The sequence below is a fragment of the Sturnus vulgaris genome, unplaced genomic scaffold (assembly GCF_052056855.1).
Source record: "Sturnus vulgaris isolate bStuVul1 unplaced genomic scaffold, bStuVul1.hap1 Scaffold_194, whole genome shotgun sequence".
Classification (NCBI taxonomy): domain Eukaryota; kingdom Metazoa; phylum Chordata; class Aves; order Passeriformes; family Sturnidae; genus Sturnus; species Sturnus vulgaris.
In genome coordinates this window covers 6,014,676-6,038,344 of record NW_028276164.1, presented here as the reverse complement: position 1 = coordinate 6,038,344, position 23,669 = coordinate 6,014,676, and the positions used below count along the sequence as shown (strand labels likewise).

General features: G+C 48.1%; 2 protein-coding genes across 2 annotated transcripts in view; both read left to right on the top strand.

Moving 5' to 3' along the window:
• LOC148218217 (uncharacterized) overlaps positions 1–541 on the top strand; it is a 404,528-nt gene extending 403,987 nt beyond the window's left edge. The window contains 1 exon segment of the mRNA XM_088157926.1: positions 522–541. Coding sequence (XP_088014052.1) covers positions 522–541 — 20 coding nt within the window.
• A 4,428-nt stretch (positions 542–4,969) lies between these two features.
• The window catches only part of LOC148218216 (uncharacterized), a 112,200-nt gene continuing 93,500 nt past the window's right edge, over positions 4,970–23,669 (top strand). The window contains exon 1 of the mRNA XM_088157925.1: positions 4,970–5,380. Within this exon, the coding sequence (XP_088014051.1) occupies positions 4,970–5,380 (411 nt within the window). The remainder of the gene's footprint in view (positions 5,381–23,669) is intronic.

Genomic DNA, 23,669 nt, shown 5'->3' with positions numbered 1-23,669 from the left:
GTTCCCTGAACTCGTGGCACCAAAAACACCCCAGTGCCCCAATACACCCTATATAACCTGGACAGTGACAGCGCAGGTTGGAGCAGGGAGAGGGATGATTCCCCCCCACTTTTTTTAGTAAAGCTTTCCCAACATTCTCCGTTTGCTGATTCCCTTTGCAGCTTAACCAATTTCTGTTGCAGTCAGATATCCTCACTGTGGGCTCTGCCTTTAGTTGTGCAAATTCCATCTGTGCAAGCAGGCAGAGCTTGGCATGTGAGACAGAGGCAATCACCGAAATTCCTCCCCCAGGCATGAAGATCCTGGTTCATTGTGCACACATTGCCCTAGCAGTGTTAATTTGCATTTCTAAAGATCCTCTCCTGGCTGTGCCTGGATCCAATGCTTTTATTCCAGAGCAGCCATTAGGTTATCCACAAGTGCACCCCCACAATCTGTTTTTTTTTTTCTTTTCTCTTTTTTTTTAACAATTTTGTACTAACTGTTTATGTGTTAAAGCCTCACCCTTAATACTCTTGTAGTTTTCCAAAATGCATCCTAAAGGTGAGCATAGAAAAACCCATTCTGAAATTTTGCCATCATTAAGAGCCACCCACAAATACACACAAAGAAATTCCAATGCAATCTAGATTTTTCTACTTCTTCTCCTAGGAGTAAAAATTGATTCTCACACGACTGGTCCAAACCCAACTCAGAATATAAAAGTAGGATTACTATGAAAAATTTTTCTAATGGTGTAATCTTGTCACTGAAACTGCAGAAAAACAAAAACTCTCCAACAATATCTTAATGTTAGAGAGTCAAGGCATTACTTGATCCTGGTCAGGATGTGCAACAGAAAAAATTTCATCCACACATAGCCCGGGTATGCAGAGAAAATAATTCCATGAGATGTGCATTTTACTAGATTTTTCCTAAACTTTTTATTGTCCGAACCCATTGAAATCCATTGGTTTAGTGTTCATTGCTTCTAAGTTGTGTAGTTCTTAGTATTTGGTTTCCTATTGCAAATGGATTTCTCCTCTTCTGATCTTAATTAGATCCACATTCCTGGATTTCCTTTTCAGTCTTTTCCAGACCAGGTGTCTCCATCTGGGCCAGGGGCAGTGTCTGGGGTGGGTGTTCCTTGATGTTTGCTGTGTTTCGTTGATGTTTTGTTGAATGTCGTTCTCTTTGTTGGTATCTTTTGGGCTATTCCCAGTCTGTTGAGATGTTAAACTCATGTCTGTTGAGTGGTGCAACATCCCTTAAAAAAAAACCTTTTAAAATTTCTTTCCTGAGAGAAAGGCAAACCGAGCCTGACTAGTGAAATGAAATGTGAAAAAAATTTAAATTTGGTATACTTTCCAACAGTGGAATCGCAGGCAGCCCAGTGTGTGAGTGTAATTGAGAGGCAGAGTCCTGGGTGGATGCTGTGAACAGCAAAGTGCCAAGGCAGGCTCTGTGCCAGCCCAGCTTCCTGTGGCAGAGATTTCACAAGAGACAGGATTCTGGCCACAGACTGCTTGAAATATCCATCCCTTATCTCCAGCCCGCACTAGGTGGAGAATTCCCAGGGTAAGGAATTGCAAAGATCAATTCCAAGGGAGATAATTGAATATCTGCCCTGGCTCTGGCCAAAGGTTATAATGGCCGGATGCTTGGCCTTCAGCCAAGGGCACACACTGACTCAGAAAACACTTCCTAAATGCAGCAACATGTTGCATCTTCATAGACCTTCATGCATTATTCAGAATCATTCCCCTCCAACCTGTAAATCATTTTTTCCTTCCCTGGGGTTCTGGTTTCCCATAATCCAGGAATGTGAAGAATTTCCTGATTATCTTTTTTACCATTCTCCAAGTTTGTTACATGAACAAAAGATTTTTACATTATACTCCAAGAAAAATATATTTATCACACAAGTATTTATGAGTTTTGTTAATTGCAGAACTAAAAGAAACTATATTCACACGGCAATGTTTTCCAGCATATAGCATTCATTTTAATATTTGCAAAAACTCAATAATATAATGTACACTTATAACACACACAGAATTCAAATTTCTTTTTCTGAGTCTGGAGGAGACATAGCTGGTGGTCCAATAATTTTGTTATTTTTCATTTTCTCAGGTTTTTTTTTTTCCTTTTCTCCTGTCCATACCTCAACATTGAGGATATTTGAGTTTAAAAAGTCATACAATGTTGTGGCTAGAGCAGAGAATCTTCAATCCAGGTCCTGCAATTTCCTATTAATCCTGAGAATTCTTACAGCTGCTTTTTCGTCCTGGATTACTTCTGAGATTCCCTGGTCCCTCTCTGGGTCAATACACCACAAACCTTCAGTCAAAAATATGTCCCAAATCTTTAACCCTTTTCTCCACCATTTCCTCTTTTATTTCAAATACTCAAAGATGCTTTTTAGCCTGAACATTCAGCCATTTCACAGAGGCTTCTTCTGTCACTTCTTGTCCTCCTGACTGCAGCAAGTCATCCCCATCCTGCATTAACCCAATCCCTGGGGTGGGGTAAATTCTTGTGATATTTTCTGCAAGGCTTGCCCCAATAAGGCTGGTGCTTCCGTGCATCCCTGCAGAAGGACCGTCCATGTCTTTTCCATTTTCCCTTCTATCTCTTGTTCCCCCTCAAAGGCAAAATCCAGTTTACCATCCTGTGTAAGTGGGCATCCCCAGAAAGCATCTTTGCCATCAATTCCTGAATGGTGTCAGTGTGAGGAGGGCACCTGGTTGAAGATGGTGTAAGGATGTGAGAGCCCCTGGGTGCTGGGGCCCCCTTGGGCCCTGGGGTTCATCCCTCAGGGGCTGTAGAAACTCTGCCATGGCCTTTGCCTTCCCCTTGGCCTTTTCCTCCTCCCTTCTTGCATTCCCCTGCTGTGTCTTTGTGACCAAGTGCTCCAGGGGCTTCTTCTGCCCCTCCTGCAGCCCCCTCAGTGCCTGGGGGTGCTCATCCTCTGACAGCTGCTGAGCTTTCTGCTAAATCATTCCTTTCTGCAGTGACCCAAGGAAAACGCTTAAAAGCTGATCTCGATGCTTGCACGTCCAATGCCCATTTCCCAGCTGTTCCTTCGTGCTGCTCCTTGTGCTGTGGCTGCCGTGGCCAGCCCGTATCCCAGAGCCGGTGCCTGTCCTGCCGCAGTGTCCAAACGCGGCCCCCCCGGCGGGCAGGGCCGGCAGCTCCACGGGGCCGGGCAGCGGCCGGGGCGTCCCGCAGCCTCCTGGGGGCCGGGGGCCACTGCCGGGCCTGCAATTGCCGGGGGGTGCTGGGCTCAGGCAGCGCCCGGCGCTGAGCCCCGGCTGCCCCACAGCCCCGGCCCGGCCCCGCAGCTCCCCACAGGCCCCCAGCCCGTGCTCCCGGTGCCGCCCCTCTGCGCCCGCTCCTGCCGCTGCCCAGCACAGAGAAACCCCCTGCAATCCTGACCTCCTTGTGTGCCTGTCCTGGCAACCGGGGATACAAAGGATCTGCATCAGCTGGCAGCTTTGGAGTATAAGAGCCTGCTGAAAAACATCCCCATCCTCAGTATTTTTCTCTACCCCCTCTTTACCATCCTTCATTTTTTTTCCCAGATAGATTGCTCCTGCTGCATCTTGTCTGAACCATATTCCTGCACACTCCCCTTCACCCAATCCCTTCCCAGCACACCAACAGCATCCATCCCTTTTTGTATCAATCTCTTCTGGACGATTGCCCCCATGAGTGTCCATGTCCGTGATTAGCTCTGTGAGAATGTGCAAACTCCCTCAAGATGCTCCCAAGGGACCCTTCAGAGATATTTTGGGATCATCATCCCCTTGGCCAGGAGCCCTTCTTGGCTTTCCCTTTCTACCCACCATGGGTGCCCTGCCATGTTTAGTCCCCGAAGATCCCACTGTAGTCACTGCTGAGATTTTCAGTGGTCTCTGGCTGCCGACTCTTCCCAGCCCCCCCGATCTGTCACTCGTCTGTCTCCTGGCCCCAGCGCCCCCCTGGATGGGAATTTGGGGAGGTGGGAGGGGGGGAGCGCCAAGGCCGGGCCCCCCCGCGCTGTGGTGGCGGCAGCGGCTGCAGTGGGGAGCGAGTGCGGGCGGGAGCGGCCGAGAGCCCAGCGCTGCCCCAGCCCGAGCTGCCCCAGCTCCATCGCTGCCCCTGCGCTGGGATGCTGTGGGTTTGGGGGGAAGAGGGAGCCGGCAGTGGGTGCTGGGCCTGGGGGCAGCAGGAGAAGGGAAGGAGAAGCAGGGTTGAAGAACCAAATGGTCAAATGATGCACGTGGGAGGAGCAGGTGGGATTGTGCAGGAAGTAGAGGTATAGTATGTGGAAGAGGAATGTGAGGAAGAGCAGGGACACAGGAGGAGGAGTAGAAACGGGAAGCACCACAAGATTCCAGACCACCCTATATCTACAGCGTCCCTCCAGTCCCAGGGCTTTGGTTCCCCCCCCAACATTCAGCAGGTGACCAGAGAGGAGGATCCACGATTTTCAGAGGGGTGAATCTTGGTGTTTCTGAGCTTTTTTTGGCTAAAAGTTGGTTCTTTGTTTTCTTGTAGGCCTGAATCCTTATATTTTGCAGGGGTTTTGGCTGAGTCTTGATGTTTGGAGAGTTTTTGATCTTTGTCTTGATGTTTGGAGGACTTTTGGGCTGAATCTTGATGTTTTGGAGGTTCTTACAGACACAAGATGCGCAGTGACTTCGTGAGTTGCAATTGGGCAAGGAGGAACTCCCAATCCAAGGTGCTCTCTTCTCTTGTTCTTTCCCCAGACTAGGATTTTTTGTTCCCAAGGCATTGGCAGATGGAGGAGAAAAAGCCCTGTAGATCCCTCTCGAGGAGGGGCTGTAAACCCAGCCCAGGGAGCTGCGAGGAGGAAAGCCCCTCCCTGAGCCGGGAAGGCGGCCGGAGATCCAGGCAGAGCTCAGAGCTGGTGGAGAAGCTTCATGGAGGGGAGAAGCCCCACGAGTGCTTGGAATGTGGGAAGGGTTTCACATGGACCTCCGACATGATCCGGCACCAGGTGATCCACACTGGAGAACGGCCCTATGAGTGTGGGAAATGTGGGAAGAGCTTCAGGACTATTTCTCATCTGATGGAGCACCAGGTGATCCACACAGGGGAACGGCCCTACACCTGCTTGGAATGTGGGAAGAGCTTTGGATGGAGTTCTCACCTGAGAAGGCACCAGCGCATCCACACTGGGGAGAGGCCCTACGAGTGTCCCAAGTGTGGGAAGAGGTTTCAGATAAGCTCCCATGTCCTCGTACATGAGCGGATTCACACAGAGGAGAGGCCCTTCCGCTGCCCCGACTGCGGGAAGGGATTTAGACGCAACTCCCACCTCATCAGGCACCGGCACATCCACACTGGGGAGAGGCCCTATGAGTGTCCTGAGTGTGGGAAGAGCTTCTCACAGAGCTCTCACTTGACCAAACACCAACGGAGTCACCACTAAGGGAAGCCCTGTGAGTGCCCCGAGTGTGGGAAGAGCTTCGTGCTCTGCTCCAGCTCCATCCCCCATGGGAGGATCGGTGTTGGATGATCCCCAGTGACCCCCGTTGGGCAGAGCCCTGGTGATCCGTGGTCCTGGTGATCCGTGTTGGGAAGACACCTGGCTGGGGGGCTCTGCATCATCCTGTCTCCCTCTGGGCACCTGGATGAATGCTGGGGCAGGAACGTCCATCGGGACCCAAACTGACATTGGGAATTCCTCGGGGAGAGTGAATTTATTTACTTTCATCCCTGGAAAATCTTCTGTGTTCAATCCTATCTTCTGGTGGTGCTCTGCTGGGCAGGGTGGAGGAAGAACCCCCGGCCCTTGGCTGGAATTGAGTGCAGCAGGTGCCGGAGAACAGCCATGAAACCAGAAACTCATCACGGCTCCTCTGACTGAACCCTACAGTCCTCACCCAGCCCCCAGCGTGGCCTTGAAAGACTCTTTATTGTAAATAACTCGGACTGCCCCACCTGGAAAAAATCACAAAACCCTCTGCTGCCCTCTGGGCAAGGTATTGAGTCTTTCAATGCCCAGAATAAAACTTTACAGATACTTTATTCTCGGTCCTGAATTAAAAAAAAAAAAATTACACAGAGAAACAATATAAAAAGACCAAAATCAAACAAAAAGAAATGTGAAGTCCTAAATAAAGGAGAAAATTCGTGAACTAAAATTTCTCTTTTTTTAAACTATGGTGAAAAACTCTTGTTTCCCTGAACTGAATATGATTGTTCTAACTGTAAATATAAATAAAAGCATTGTTATTGAAGTAAACAAATGTTAAAATTGCTGTAATCTCCTATGTTTAAATAATAAAAAAAAACCCTGGTGTTCCCCAGAAAAAAAAAGAGAAAGAACAAACCCCTCTTTTATAAAAAATAATGTAAGGTTTTGTTTAAACTGTTACAATCCTTAAAGTGTGCCTCATAAGTTAATATAGTCCTCAATAAAAGTTATGGGAAAAACGGTTAGTCTGAATAAAGGGTTTTTAGAAAGTAATCAGATTTCCATTCTCCTGGGAGGCTAATCACTGTAACATCAAAACCACAAGAAAACAGGTTTTTGTGAAGAAGTCTCCATAGACTGAAAAAAGTCTCCTCTTTCAAGTAAATTAGTAAAAAACTATTTTCAAGATGTTAAACTAACTGAGTTGGTTTGGTTTTGTACATTTTCAGTATTAAAAAAAAGAAAGTGTGTGGTAGAAAAAAATATTCTAAAGTTTTATTCTATTTCTTATAGTTTCTAGTAATAATCCTCTTTATACCATTTAAAGTTAAACCTGTTTTTGTCTACTTCCTAATCCTCTCTCACAACAAAAAAGTTTCAAATTAATAAACCAAAACCACTACATCCAACCTCGGTGATTCCAGGATTTTAATTTCCTATTGCCCAAGGGTGTCTTCTGCAGCCAAATGCTGATGGACTGGGGCAAAGACCAAGATTTGGAGACAGTGGGGTGGAAACCCCTCCAAAAAAGTTTCTTCCACCCAAGCACGTGGATCCTCAGCTCACACAGACTTGGAAATCCTTTTCATTTGGCCTTGATTTGCTTTTCATTTCTCTTCATCCCTTTAAAACATCCAACACTGGGGTAAAAATAAAGACACTGAACTGAGACATGGGAGGACCTTCCTTTGGTGTAGTTAAGGCTGTGTCCTCTTGTCCTGTCTCTGTTCCCTAAGAGAAGAGCTCGACCCCCACCAGGCTGCACCCTCCTATCAGGGAGTTGTAGAGAGTGATGAGGTCTCCCCTGAGCCTCCTCTTCCCCAGGATAAACATTCCCAGCTCCCTCAGCTGCTCCTCACAGGACTTGTGTTCCACAGCTTCTCCCCTGTTGTTCCACAGCCACTGCTCCTGTTCCAGTGCATCTGCAACCCCTCCAGTGGTGCTGCTCCCACTCCAGTGCTGCTCGTCTGTGACAATGAGGGGACAGGTGGAACTGTGAGGACATTGTGACACTGCAGGGCCTCCTGGAATTGTAGGGCCATTGTTACACTAAGGGGACACATGGAACTCTGAGTCCCTTGTGACACTGAGATACACATGACACTTTCAGTCCATGGTTACATTGAGGGGACATATGGAACCCTGATGCCATTCTGACACTGAGGGGACACATGGAACCGTGGGGCCATTGAGAAACTGCAGGATCTCCCAGATCTGTGGGGCCATTGTGACACTGGTGGGCACATGAAAGCCTGGGGCCATTGTGTCACTGAGGAGAAACATGGAATCCTGAGGCCACTGTCATGCTGAGGAAACAAATGGAACAACGAGGCCATTGTGACAGGAAGGGACACATGGAACCCTGGGCCATCGTAACACCAATGGGACACGTGGAACTTTGGGGATATTGTAACTTTGAGGGGAATGGAATCGTGGGGCCATTGTGACACTGAGTGGACACATGGAACTGCGGACATTGTGATGCTGAGGAGACACATGGAACCATGGGGCCATTGTGACATTCAGGGTACACATGGAACGGTGAGACGTTGTGGCACCTCAGGGCCTCTTGGAGCTGTGGGACCATGGTGACACTGAGAGGTCACATGGCACACTGGCACTATTGTGCCACTGAGGGGACACATGGAACAATGGAGCAATTGTGACACTGCAGGGCCTCCTGGAACCGTGTGGACATTGTGACATTGAGGGGACACGTGGGACTGTGGGGCCATTGTGACACTCAGGGGTCCCATGGAACTGTGGGGTCACGGTGACACTGCAGTGTCTTGTGGAATCCAGAGGCCCCTGTGATTCTGCGGGGCCTCATGGAACCAAGGATCCATTGTGATCCCACAAGGCCTTGTAGTTCTCCACAACTTCATGGAACTGAGGGGACACTGTGACACTGTGGGGTCTCTTGAATCCAAGAAGTCATTGTGACGCTTTCGAGGTTTGGGGAAATAAAGTGACTCTGTGACACTTTGGAGTCTTGTGGAATCCAGAGGCCCCTATGATTCTGCGGGGATTTTTGGAACCAAGGGGTCATTGTGATGCCTCAGGGCCTTATGGTGTCCAGAGATCATTATGACATTGTGGGGGCTCCTGGAATGAGGGATCCATTTTGACTTTTCAGGGTCGCATGGAGCCAAAGGTGACAACACAAGACCTCACAACAGAAAGGAGGGACCCTCTGTACTGGTTTTGCACATTTGACATTTTGTGAGGAGGGAAGAAGTCACCCCCAGAAATTATTTTTTTTGACAGGAGCTGCTAAGAGCTTCCTCCATGTCTGACAAAATCTAATCAGTGATTAGTTTTGACAACTGACAGCCTCTAAAACAACTGAAAAAGCTGTGCAGCCAGAGCGACCACACTGTCCTGGCTGGGCCCCTTAAAAATCCTGGCACAGCCCCTCAGAATTCTCCACTGTAAACAGCTCTGGCCACCACCTAGCAGGGATCATATGATTATCTGCAGGCCTTGGAACAAGATATTATCTCTTTCACTGTACAGATGAGACTTGCAGACCTTCAATTCTCTCTTGAGTGAGAGAACAGGACAGAGTGAAGACACCTGGAGGAACAACATGTGGATCCCAAGGTTAGAGAAGTAGAATTCAGGTCCCAGATGGGAGGGATTGAGGAGATGCCTGACTCTTGGGCTGAAATCCTCTTGTAAGTCTATGGGAAGATACGTCAGACTCCATTTCCCTGTAACTTTTTGAAAAGCACGTGGAGGATGAAGTGTTCAAATTGTAGGCATGAGCAAAAGCATCCATGCTGAACAAGCAGATATTGAAGTAGCTTGAACAGAGAGAGATGAGAGTGATGAAGACCCTTTACCCCAGGGAAGAAGAAGAGAACCTCTGTTCCCAGGGATGAAGATGATCTCAGAGACAGATGAAGAGAACCTTTGCTTCTGAACAGTTCATCCTTAAAAGTGTGTCCCATTAGCCAAAGATTGAGCCCTCAAAAACAATTGTGGGGAAAGCTGTAGGTCGAGGGGAGGGACTTTTACAAAGTGATGAGATTTCCATTCTCCTGGGCAGCTGATGCACTGTGACTTTGAAGCCACGAGAGAATTGTCTCTCGTGGAGAAGTCTCCATAGCATGACAAGAGAGACTCCTCTCCCTAAGTGAACTGGAAAAAGACTATTTTAGAGATGGTAAACTGGCTGAATTGTTCCTGCACATTGCCAGTGGGAAAGAAAAGAAGGTGTGGAGGGAGAAGTGTTCTGAAGGTTTTATTCTGATTCTTATAATTCTTTTAGTTCTGTTAGTACAAGTCCTTTCTTTATACCCTTTAAGGTTTGAGCCGGCTTTGCCTTCCTCCTAATCCTATCTCACAGCAGGAAATGAGTAAATATTTCTAGTGGAAGATTTGGCCAGCACTAAACCTGCAGTAGCTAACAGCTGGCCTGGAGGCCTTCCAGTTATAACTAATCCCAATTGTAATTTTATAATGTAAATAATTCTCTAACTACCGTAATGATATAACTTGAGCAGTCTGGGCTGTTGGGGAGCAGGTCTAGGCCATCTGGGACACGGGCAGCCATTGGCCAGTTAGCCAGGTGACAACTAATTTAGCCAAGCAGAGCTAACTGTGCAGACTTCAAAGGCTATATAGGGAGAACAGCCCTCAATAAAAGTTGGTTTTTGTTGCATGAACACGGAGTTTTTTGTCATCGCTTCTGTCTCAACTGCAATGAGTGGTGACCCCGATGTGATAGGCAATAGCCCGGCTGTGGGGATAGTGGTGGAGTTGGAACCCCAGTGGGGGAAGGTGACTGGGAAGAGCTGCCAGCAGTCGAGAGCTGTGGAGGTCCAGACCTTGTAAATAGAAGAACCTGCTTGAGACCCTTGTAAATAGAAGATTCTTCCAAAAAGAAGAAGCAGATGGAGATACAGGAATGTGATTTTCCAGAGAAGAAAGAGAAGGGGCTCAGAGCCATGGACTGGACACAGCTGCAAGAGCTGCAGCAGAGACACCATGGGCAACGTCCACCAGGGAAGTGGCCGGTCAAAATTGGATGTTTCTGCCACTCCTTCCCAGTCAGGCTCACCTCAGCCTCCAGCAGAGTCAATTCCTGCAATCCTCCCATCACCCCAGCAATGGAAACAGGATCTGCCCCCACATGTCCCAGTGGCATTAGGGTACATTTTGAACCAGGATCAACTAACACTCTATATTTCTGTGGCTCTGATGTGCCATGACATCGGATCCACACCATCCAAAAACCCCAATTTTCCTGTGCCTCTACCTGGCTAGAAGCAGGGCCCCTCTAGCCCTGGTTATTATTTCTTTCCTGGGGATACATGCTGGAGGTTCCTTCAAGGGGATCTGACAGATCATCCTCCCTTCTGTAATACCCAACACCTCAGTCATGGGAGGCTGAGGCTACCTTCACTTTAGTGGAGCTCCCTTGGTTTGTGTTTCCCCCCCCCCCCACTTGATGCATCCGAGCTGCCAGGACAGAAGTGGGTTTCCCATCCCACCTTCTCATGTCTTCCCCATGGCCACGCAGAAAGAACCAGAGGTCAGCTCATGGGGTGTGCCCTCTCTCCCTAGCTGGGGGACATTGGGCTCTGACTTTGGTGCCTGTGACTCGCACTGGTGCTGCACTGATCTTCCTCATCTCCTCCCTCATCTCCTCTTTAAACTCCTCTTTGTGTTCCTTAATCACAGCAGAGACAAAAGCCTGCATTGGGCCATTGATCATACACTCCTAATTTCTAAGTTTGTTGGTGACAGAACCCACTGTCTCTGGGCAGCTGTCAGCACTAACCATTGCAATAAAGGTGGTGTATTGAGATGGCCCCGGGTTTGCCAGATTCCACAACATCTGCCCTGTGCACCTGACCTTGTCAGGGTCATTGTCATGCTGTCCATCCCTCCCGAAGAGCACCTCCAGCACTGCCACTTCTCTCAGCTGTTGGATCCCTTCCTCAAGGGTCTTCCAGCACATTCTATGGTGGTGCTCCTGCATTCTCTCTCTGTGGACAAACCTCTCTCTTACACTCATTAAAAGCCACTTCCAGAGGGAAAGGGGCCCTGGCTCCCTTACAAATACCTGGTCCACACCTGAGTCCTGGGTCAAGTGTCCCAAATTCCTTGCCTCAGTACCATGCAGTTGGACGCCTGTACCCATAAGGTCCCAGACCCAAAGTAACCAAGTTTTAGAAGCCTCACAGCCCCATCATACCATGTCTTTTCACTGATTACAGAGACTTTCATATGACAGGGACTCGGTGATGATCTCAACCTCTGTCTCCCCTGCTGGTTGTGAGGGCCCTCCTTTCTTATCCTTATTAACTAGGTGCCTTGTTTTCATCTTAGATTTCTTTGTTTCCACAGGGGTGAATGCTGCTGGCTGTGAGTGCCCTTGCAGTTCAGCTGGAACCTGGACAGATGTAATGTCTGTGGGTTCCACTGCTGCACCATCAGACTCTCCCTCTTTAAGGCAGGGGGAGGGTTTCTCACCAGCTGGGGAAAGGTACTCCTTCAGCATCTGGCTCATCTCACACATCTCATTCACTGTAACTCCTACCCACTCTGGGTGGTTTCTTTCTGAAGTGGGCTATGTGGCAAGGTCAGGCTCTGGGGCAGGGTTAGGCTTTGGGTAACATCCCTAGTCTCTGGAACAGGGTCAGGCTCTGCAGCAGCATCCCAATTTCCTGGGGTTGTTATCCAAATCAATGTCCCCTTGTCTCTGAATGTTAAACAGAACAGGCAGATTAGCAACACCAGCCAATGTATGATATCATTAGCATTTAGAGTGGATTTGAAGACCTTGGAAACTGGTGGGGTGGACCTAAACAACTGGGTGATGGGTTGGGAGAAAATTTCCCCTGCTGTCACTTCCTCACATTAAGTACCATTATTCAAGTAACCCCAAAAACACACAGAGTGCAAGAGCTCTGAATCCATGTACCTGCCTTCCAGAGAGAGATAAAAATCCATGAATTCCTCACCTTATCAACCCACAAAATGAATTCTATAATAGTCACAGTACCCTTGGTGATAGCACCCGTGTTTAGATAAGGGCCTGCAAATGGGAGAGATGTAGCTGTGACCACGTGCAGCCCAAACCAGGGTAAGCTGGACAACATGGTGCCACCTAAAACACAAAATCAGGTCACTCAAGAACTGTTATTGCTTTTCCAGCCTTTCCATTCAATGCCCACAGGTGGCACCATGGGTGCCAAAATCTGTCCTGGTTTGAATAAAAGACAGGTGTGTGCTAGGGAAAGCAGGGCCTTCCCTTGAAATGGAGAAAGCAAATCCCTCCCTCTGAATGAGTATAATTTTGAAATTAAGGGGCTCTCAGGCCAAGATATGGGGATAGGAATGACAGTTCTTTACTAGTATATCTAAGAAGGCAAACAGAACAACAACTCTGGAATTAACAAGAAGCAGAACAGGAACCCAGTTCCAGTCCTTCTCGCCCTCAGGCTCTTCTCCCCTGTGCTGCAGTCACCGTCACCGCTGGCAGTGAGCGCTGGCAGATTCCCGGTGGACGGGGCAGATGTGACGATCCCGGCACCTGCAGGGGCTGGGGGTGATGGCAGCTGTGTCCCAGATGGGAAGGGATGGAGGAGAGGCAGGATGCTGGGAAAACAGCAAGCTGAAGCAGGAGGGCGTCCAAGCAGGGCTGCGGGGTCCAAAACAGAGAGGCAGCTCCCGGCGTTGGGATGGTGGGGGGGTAGCAATGACCTTTCTGCTCCGAGAGCCAAAAGCGAGCGAGAGCCAGCAACTGCCCCCCACCCTCCTTTACCTGCTTCCAATCTCACCGTGTTCCCCCTTTCCCTCCCCCCACCCTCCGAGAGAAACTCCCAAAAAAACAGGGAGGCTCTCCCTGGTGCTGGGACCCAACCATCAGTGCTTCTTAGCATGTCAATGGGAAAAAAACTCCACAGGCAGAGAGGAAAGGAAAAAACAACCCCCAACAGACGCTTATCCAGTTCTTCACTGATTTGAGGTTTATCAGCTGTTGCAGACACTGGGATGATGGTACAATATTTTAATGTTTGGTAATAATCTAATTTCACAAGTGTTTTTAATTATATCTGTTCTCGGAAATGTTTTGGATTGTTGTATCAGAATTATTCCCGATTACTGTAAGTTTTGGTTTTACTACATGTATGGTTTTGTTTTGAACTTCCCTTCATGTTCATGGCAAGAGTCATGCATGCTGTTTTTAAAACAAGGAAGGGGGAATTAGCTCCTAGGGACCCACCCAATTTACCGGGGCTCCCCCTATTCACTACCCCCCCCCGTTCACCGACCGCCCCAAAGCGCTGGGACCCCCCCTCACTCACCGACCCTCCCCCATCCATGGGACCCCCCACTCACCGCTCCCCCCCGTCACCAGGACCCCAAAATCCATGGGACTCCCCCCACACTCATCAAGACTCCCCCCAAATCCATGGGACCCCTCCCTCCCCCCCACTCACCACCCCCTTCTCAGCACTCCCCGGGCCCTCCCCATTGATCGAACGCCCCCATGGCCCCCCCAGCCCCTCGCCCTCGCATTGGGCCCCCCCGGGGCCGAGGCAGAGCCCTCCCTGAGGGACACCCCTCATCCCCGGCCTGCAGCCGCCCATGGAGCCGCTGACCACAACTCCCTGCCTGCGTCCATCCGGCCAATTCCTCTGGCCCCGCACAGCCCAGCCTGCAAAGCCAGCACCTGCTGGGCACCTGCTCCATGACACTTCCAGGGGCTTGGGCTGCTGAAGGGGTGCTGGGCTGGGCCCTTTGTGACACAGGGCCGTTCTATCGGGTTCCTGGGTGCTGTTGGCCATTCTGTTGTCCTGGTGACATGGCACAGCCCCGCCCTGCAGGGGTATATACGGGGCACAGGGCCCTGCGCTGCCCAGGGCCAGGAGTGCCACTGGCTCAGGAGGAAGCAGCTCCTGGGACCTCTGTGCTCCAGACGACGTTACACATGGAGGAGGAAAAGGTGAACCCTGTTATAAATGAGAGACAAAAGTCTCGATATTCAGCAAAATTTAGATTGCTTTATTTGATATAGAAAGAGCAAGCAGCGCTGGGGAACGTGAGGGGTCACCGCCCACTCCACGCTCCACCCAACCTTGGTTTGCAGCCTCTTCTTATACTGTGGGTTCTCGTTGTTCACAAATTCACAAAGCCTTTGGGTGATAATCAGTCACAGATAGCCATCCGGTCCTTGTAGATAACCACCAGAGAAATTCTGGGAGTCTGGTCCTTGAGATAGGCAGTATTGATTAGACAAAGGCAGGAAGGGCTTTTTGGGAAGTCCGATTTTGCAAGCTGGTAGTCGATACAACTTATTTGAAAAACATAACATAATATATTATAATGTAAGATAATACAACATAATATAACATAACAAGGTGATTTTAAACAGAATTATTTTATCATATAATTTCCTTTATCTAGTGTCCATGCTTCATTTCAGAGCTTAGTATTCTGGTTTATACAAACCCCAATGCTTTTGTGATTAACACGAATCTTTTATCAATTGTCACAATTTCCCCACTTCTCTTTTTTTATCCCATTGATTCGTGTTCTGGTTTCAAATTTTGTCAGTACCTCTTGTACTAGATTTAATACATCTACTGCCATTAATTTTGTTGCCTTCTCAGGGTCTATTGGTATTGTAGCAACTTGCATTCCTTGAACCACCGACTGGATTAGTCGAATGAAGCGTGGAACAAGACAAGGGATGAACAGTAGTTCTAATAATGCACATGTTAACATAAACCCTAATTTCTTCCACCAAGCTCCCCCCCAACAGGTTATTCCACCAATTATCATTAAGCATAGAGTTCCAGGTTTGTACAGGTACATGGGCTATTCGTTTTATTTCTTCTGCAATTTTAGTAATTACTTGACCATTATCATCAATTTCTAAGCAGCATTCAGAATTACTAAACTTCCCACACACTCCCCCTCGATATTTCTGTTTGATTTCACTGTAGCAACTGTTCTGGCCCTAATCCCTCCCCCGCCCTGCATGGCCGTTGTTCAGTCATCTGCATTCCTCTACAGATCCAACAGTGAGTTAAGTTCACTAGTAATTTCTTTCATTAATTCTACAAATAATTTTTTTCCCAAGGTGGGTAAGTCCCGTTCTCTGAGTTGTTTTATTTTCTCCTACAAGTTAAAACTTCCTCCACGGTTTGTCCTTGTTCCTTTGAACATTTTAGTTATAATTTTTTTAATGAATTCCTGCTTGTAGTGATCTTGCACTCCTCCCTGATCTGAATATCACCATATACCTTCTTTTGGGAAGCAGAGGTGTGTCTCTCCTACTGGGCAACTTTGGTATGAGATGGAGCCCACCCTCCTTTTCCCAAATTGGTGGCCACTTCTTTCCATAATAGTGCATAATGTGTTTATTACAGCAGGCCGAATTGATGTGTGTGTGGAAGGCAAGGGTGGATACCGTGCATCCCCGTACCCAATTGTCTGGTGACACTTGGAACAAGCATCAGCATTATTTCCTTTTATCATCATTAGCAATAGGATGACTCCCATGACCATTTTCATCCCTCTGCCTCCCTCAAGGCCTACGGGGTTGCTGCCAGTAGCCGAGGTTTGTTTCATCTTCTCGGCAGCAGGGAATATGTCCTGGGCTCTCCCACTTTGTCTTTCTCTTTTGGTAGTGTTTCTTAATTTTGTCCCAAATTTAGCTTTAACATTCCAGTATGAGGTACAGCAGTAACAGCTCGGTATACACAACCCTTCTGACACTCTATTGCCAATACCTCTGCTCTGGCTTTCTTTTTTTACCTCGTTCCATTCTTGAATAACTCCCACCAGTTATGATTATCAATTTCGATTTCTCCTTGTGCTGATAGGGTATTAAGTACCTTAATAGTTTCCTTACATTCATTTCTTCTACACTGGATACATAATGGGAATGGGGGATACCCACCATAGGAATGACACCACCACAACTCAGTACAATATGGACTCCCTTTTTGGTATTTTTTGTTTTTTTTTAAGGAACAGGCTACAATTGCACTCCTTTTGGTGACTCAAAAGATTGCATTAATTCTTCTAGGGCTTGTCCAAAGAGATTGGGAGATTCTGTAAAGCCCTGAGGCAATAGTGTCCAATGTAGTTGTTGTTTCCTGCCCTTATGAGGATTTTTTCATTCAAAGGCAAAGCAATCTCTGCTACTTTCCTCTAATGGGCATGCCCAGAAGGCATCTTTTGGATCTATTACACTATACCAAGTGTAGTCAGGGGACAACTGTTTTAAGAGAGTGTAAGGGTTTGCTACTACAGGAAATTTGGTAACAGTTCGCTGATTTATAGCTCTCAAATCCTGTACCAATCTGTAATTCCCGTCTGTCTTTCTGACAGGCGGAATAGGAGTATTATGTGGGGACATACATGGTTCCAAAGCCCCCTGTTGAAAAAGGTTTTCTATGAGAGGCTTAAGGCCCCGTCTCCCTTCCAGAGATATTGGATATTGATGAACTCGGATAGGTAAATCGGGATCAGTGATTTTCACTTTGATAGGTTTCATTTTTAACTTCCCTATTTCCCCAGGGGTGTACCACACCTCAGAACATATTTGCTCCTCATCCTTTTGGGTTAAAGCAAAAATTTTAAGCTGACCTTGGGATACTTCAATTTTCAAATCCTATGCTATTATGAAATCCCTCCCCAATAAATTATTTTCTGCCTCTGGCAGTAACAGCAGATCTTTTAATTCAATTTTGTTCCGGGTCTCAATTTGCACATTTTTAATAATAGGGACCCGAAATGGTTCAACTTTTGCTCCAGCCACGAGTGCCGTTTCTCTACTCGGTTTACACCCTTTTGGTAGGTCTTTAATTGTGGATTTTTCAGCTCCTGTATCTACTAAAAATTCCACCTCCTCTCCCTGGGGACCAATCTTTAAATTTATCAAGGGCTCTTTGGATGGTATGGCCCTTAATACATACAGCCCTTGCCACCCCTATTTGTCTTCCTGGAACATTTTTTTTTTCATCCTGTATCGACTCTTTACAATTTTTCTCTATATGACCTTTTTTGTTACAATAAAATCAGGTTTGCCTTGGTGAATTATTTCCTGCTTCATTTCCTTGTTTTGGTGGGGGTTTTCGTGGTTTCCCTCCCCCTTTCTGCTGGGTTTCTTTCTGTGTTTCACGAACTGCAGCTATAAAGATTTTAGCTTTTGCTTTTTGCTTCTCTTAGCAATTCTTGTAACCCCCGATCTTGCCAATCATCTAACTTTTCTAATTTCTTTCTAATATCTCTCCATGATCGAGCAACAAATTGGGTTTTGAGGACTGCCTGACCCACTTGTGTGTCAGGGTCTATCCCGGAGTACATTTGGAGATTTTTCCTCAGCCACTCCAACCAGTCAGTCGGGGATTCGTCCTTTTTTTGTTGTTCACTAAAGGCTTTATTAATATTTTGTCCTTTAGGAACTGATGCTCGGATACCTTTAACGAGTATCCATCTTAAGTCCATCATATTCTGGCGATGGACATCATTTTGATTATCACAGTTAGGATTATTTAATGGCCATTTCTGGTCTCCCCTAGGTCCAATCTGATGCTCCCGGTCCCATACCCTCATTCCCGCCTGTCTGATCATTTCCCGTTCTTCCGTGGTGAATAGGATACTTAATATAGATTGTAATTCCATCCAAGTATACATACTTGGTCCGAGGAATTGATCTAGTCTCTCTGATACCCCTATAGGATCTTCTAGGAGTTTTCCCATTTCTTTTTTAAAGTTCCTCACTTCCCCTGTGTTCAAGGGAACATGTACAAATCCAATTAATCCAGCCTGTTGTCCTGCTAATGGCACTTCCCTCAGGGGGTAAAGGCGAGCCTTTGTGTCGTTATCTCCCTCCTCTCTGGTGATACCATCTCTCCTGGTATTCCTTTGACTGGAGCGAGTTCTCAGAGCTATGGGAGTACCAGGAGGAGAAGTGGGTGCGTGGGGGGGTCTCCTGTATTTTCTGTATTATATGGAGGTGGGAGATTATCAAGGGGTTCCCAGGTAACCTTATTTTTATCCTCATCCTCTTTTTCTTTTAGAGTATATATCAAGGATGGCTTGGACTGTTTTGCCCACAGGGCAGCATACTCACATTCCTCTCTGTTAAATGGTTCTTTATGAGCCACATATGTGTTTAATGCCTGACAAATCCAACCCTCAAATGATCGGAACATGGGCCAGTATAGGTTATCTTTACGGATCATTTCTCTGGTCCATTCCACCATGCAATATTGAATCAATTTTTCTTTACTTTTTCCTCTGTATACCGCCCCTGTGTCCCAACATTTTAATATTACTCCCAAAGGGCTGCCCGGTGGTATTTCTGGCAACCTACTTGTCTTGTCTTTATTTTCCCAGTCTCCTTGTGGACCAAATGAACTTGAACCTCTTCGTGGGTCCCTGGGACTCAGAATCTTACTCTCTCTTTGTCCCGTTTTTACCTCAAGGGACTGTCTTGAGGTGTTTGTGCTCCCCGATGTGTTCTGCCCGAACCCCTGCCTCTCCTTGGGTCAGGATGGACTGGAACCCGCCTCTACCTGGGCTGGGATGGGAAAAGCAGCTTTTCCCTTCTCCCTCCGTGACTGGTGTGTTGCCATCGGCTTTTCTTTTCCTCCCCCTTCCCCCCGCCCCCTTCCCGGGTCCCGCCTCTTCCAGGACTAGGATGGGAAGGACCCAGCCTCTACCTGGGCTAGGACAAGAAAAGCAGTCTCTCCCTTTGTGCTCACTCGCTTCGTCCGGTCACCGGCCAAGTCCCTCGCGGGATGCTGGAAACGCGGATAGAAGGACTCCACTCTCGCTTCGCAGCAAAGGCCACGTCTCATTCAGGCAAGCACACAGTCATCCCCACCAAACCAGACAGATACTCACAGTCCGATGCTCCTGTCTGGCTCTTCGTGCACGAGAATTCCAGGTGATTTTGCCGCGGTCTTCCGGGGAGATTTTCCTTGCTCAGTCTCTATGGTGCGGGACGTCGATGGGTCCCGAGAATCACTGACGAACCGGGGCCACAGCAGTGGGGCGCCTCCCCGAAATCGCAGTGCCTCTCAGGGCTCCAAGGACATCCCGGGTATCGGCACCAAATTGTTATAAATGAGAGACAAAAGTCTCGATTTTCAGCAAAATTTAGATTGCTTTATTTGATATAGAAAGAGCAAGCAGCGCTGGGGAACGTGAGGGGTCACCGCCCACTCCACGCTCCACCCAACCTTGGTTTGCAGCCTCTTCTTATACTGTGGTTTCTCATTGAAATCAATAATTTTTGGTTTTTTGTTGTCATAAGCTGTGGTGGTTGAATAAACATCCTTACACAAAGCCTTTGGGTGATAATCAGTCACAGATAGCCATCTGGTCCTTGTAGATAACCACCAGAGAAGTTCTGGGAGTCTGGTTCTTGAGATAGGCAGTATTGATCAGACAAAGGTAGGGAAGGGCTATTGGGGAGTCTGATTTTGCAAGCTGGTAGCTGATACAACTTATTTACAAAATATAACATAACATATTATAATGTAACATAATACTGTATAATATAACATAACAATGTGATTTTAAACAGAATGATTTTATCATATAATTTCCTTTATCTAGTGTCCATGCTTCACTTCAGAGCTTAGTATTCTGGTTTATACAAACCCCAATGCTTTTGTGATTAACATGAATCTTTTCTCAGTTATCACACACCACACTTAAAGGGTTAAAACCCCTTTCCACGGCTACAAATGCTCAGTCGCAAAGAGGTGTGAAACTAATTTCAATGTGAAGCTGGGATAGGCAATGAATATGTATTAGGTCTATTGTGTAGTCCTAGTTTGTAGAGAATAAAAGAGAGGCCAGGTCGCCAAAGGTGTGCATGTTTTTGGAAGAGCTATCCACCATGCACCTCAGCGCTGAATAAATACACACCTACTCTTATAACTCATTTTGTGGGTTATTGAGTGTTTTTCCACGCTTCAATGGGGCCATGGTCAGTTCATCCCCAGTGGCTTCTCCCTCTGCTCAGGGACAGGAGTCGTTCCCCTGCTGCACCTTGGGGTCTCTCCCACAGGAGACTTCTCCTGGACTTCTCCAACCTGAGTCCATCCCATGGGTACCAGCCCCCTTCACTCTGCTGCAGCGTGGGTCACTCTGCCACGGGCTCAGTCCTTCAAGGACAGGCTGCTCCAGCGGGGGCCCCTCTGTCTGCGGGGTCACAGCCTCCTCTCAGGGATCCCCGCGCTCCTGCGTGGCTCCTCCAGGGGCTGTGGGGGGATCTCTGCATTCCCATGGATCTCCAGAGGCTGCAGGGGGATCTCTGCATCTGGAACTGCTGTGTTTGGAGGCAGCAGGAATAGGCTGAGCTCCGCCTGAAGCTCTTCTCACAGTCCCCACACTCGTAGGGCCAATCCCCAGTGTGGATGTTCTGATGTTTCCTCAGCTTGTAGCTCCACCTGAAGCCTTCCCACATTCCAAGCACCCGTGGGGCTTCTCCATGGCCTGAGGCTTCTCCACCAGTTCCAAGATCTGGCCGGATCTCCCATTGCCTTCCTGGCACAGGGAGGGTCTTTCCTCCTCACAGCTCCCTGGGCTCAGTTTGCAGCCCCTCCTTGTGTGGGATCTCTGGGACTTTTCCTTCCCGTTGCATTTCAGTGCCACGGAGCCACTCAAAACGGCCTCTTCCACAAGGTTCTGTGCCAGGGATTTGTTGTCCCTGGTCTCTGTCTGCAGCTCAATGTCTGGGGGAGGAAGGACAAGGAGAGGAAGGGACAGCAAGAAGGGAAAAGGAAAAGGCAGGAGAGGAAAGAACAAGAAGGAGCAAGGGAAGAAGGAGAAGGGAAAGGAACGTGGATGGATGAAGGACAGAAAGAGGAGAGGGAGGAAGGTGGACAAGGAGAGGATGGGATTTGCCGCCATTGCAGATGGAAGGGGAAGGAGATCCCCCCCAATCCGTCCCTGGCAGGAGGTGTCGGCAGCGGGGTTGTCCTGCAGCCGGGGGTGATGCTGGGCTGGGAGATGGAGCAGAGGAGAGGAGGAAAGGGGCACCTGCCCCTTCACCTGCCTCCTACCCAGGGCATCTTCCTTTTCCTCGCAGCCTCCTCCTCCAACATCTGAACAAAGTTTGGGATTGACAGATCCTGGCTTGGGGGGGAAAGAAAGTGGTGAGCACCTTGGGTTTTGTGAGGAACCAGCCTCACTCTTTAAAATTTTTAAAAGTTTAATATGAGATAAAAGGGACAATAACAGTGCTGGGTGCATAGCCACAACCAGAGGCACACTGGTTAACCATAATAACTTTTTCATTGCATTGGTCAAATACATATTTATAAGAACTATACATATTCAAACATTGCTTTGAATTAGTTTACATCTGGCAATTCTTTAGCTTGGTTCGACCCCTGTCCCCCTTTCTGTGCAGTTTAGAGGGTCCTGTGTCACTTGCTCACAAGGGTCCCCTGTTTGGTAATTTCAGTGACAGTTATTGACAGTCAGCAGCAGAGTCCTCCTTACATCTGTTCTCTCAATGTTATCTGCGTGGTTCTTTCAGTGATGTCTGAACATGCAGACGGTTTCAGCTATTTCCACTACTGTAAGTTTATTATAAGTACTTGGAATCAACATAGCCATTTCACAAATATATTTGAGTTATTCTAAATATTGTCAGTTAGTTATAAAAATAAAAGTATTATTTATTATTTCACAACTACATTTATTTCTGCAAATATTAATATTATAGTGCACAATACAAAGCCTCTACTTAAATATTTTGTGAAAGTTTTAACTATAATATACATTTATCATGTATTAGTGTGTATTGACCCCCTAAACTCCAAGCACAGAGCTGTGCACAGACTCCACACACGTGTACACAGCAGTGCACAGATGTGAACAGTGCTGTGCACACCCGCACACATGGACACTGTGCAAAGCAGGACGGGCACTCTTACATCTGGACACGCTAGAAAATATCCGTGTGTGCAGCTGTGCACACTGACACACGTGTGCACTTCGGTGTCTGTGTGTGCACACAGAGCTCTGCACACTGGCACACGTGTGCACTGCACTTTTCTAGAGCCCTCCTGGCCCCGACCCCCCTGTGGGTCTCTCTGTGGGATCATGACACGGTGGGGATGGGGACATTCTGTTGTCCTGGTGACATGGCACAGCCCCGCCCTGCAGGGGTATATACGGGGCACAGGGCCCTGCGCTGCCCAGTGCCAGGAGTGCCACTGGCTCAGGAGGAAGCAGCTCCTGGGATCTCTGTGCTCCAGTTGCACATGGAGGAGAAAAAGGTGAAGCCCAACGCCAAAGCAGCCAGCCCCATGCCCAGCAGGCTGGAAGAGCAGGCCCTCAGCGGGCAGGGGCTGGGGACAGGCGACAGCTCAGGCCTGCAACCATGCAGCAACCTCAGCAACAGCTGCCATGAGGGATCCCAAGGGGAAGCCTGCATTGAGCAGGAGCTGTCCCCACTGAAACCACCAGAGACCATCAGGCATCCTGAGGGGAAGCCTGCATTGGGCAGGAAGTCTCCCTAGAAAAAAGCACCAGCAACCATTAGGAATCCTGCCCCGGCTGGGAGGGCTCTGCTCCCTGCGCGCACGAGGGGCGGCGTGGGCAGAGCACAGAGACCTTCCAGGGGCCTGCGGGAGGGACATTCGTGGCCAGCGCCTTCCAGCTGATCCTTGCTGTCTCCTACTTCCTCCAGGCCATGGCAAGAGCTGCCGTGTGGGATGGATGGGGAACGATGAAAGCAACCCCTTGGATGTTAATGCATGCAACAAGTCCTTTAAAAGGTCAAAACACATGTCAAATTTTGTGATGCAAGACAGAAACAGCTGGAAGGGCTTGAAAATGTGTTCCAGGAACTCGTGATATGACAGCACTGGTGCTGCTTGGGAACTGTTCTTCCTCACCTCCTCCCTCATCTCCCTCATCTCCTCTTGGAGGCTCACAATTACAGCAGAGACATGAGCCTGCATTGGGCCTTGATTATACTCTCAAAATTTCTAAGCTTGTTGCTTGTTGGCAACAGAACCCACTGTCTCTGTTATTATCAGCATTAATTGTTGCAATGAAGGTGGTGTATTGAGATGGCCCCAGGTTTGCCAGATTCCACAACATCTGCCCTGTGCACCTGACCTTGTCAGGGTCATTGTCATGCTGTCCATCCCTCCCAAAGAGCACCTCCAGCACTGCCACTTCCCTCAGCTGTTGGATCCCTTCCTCAAGGGTCTTCCAGCACATTCTATGGTGGTGCTCCTGCATTCTCTCTCTGTGG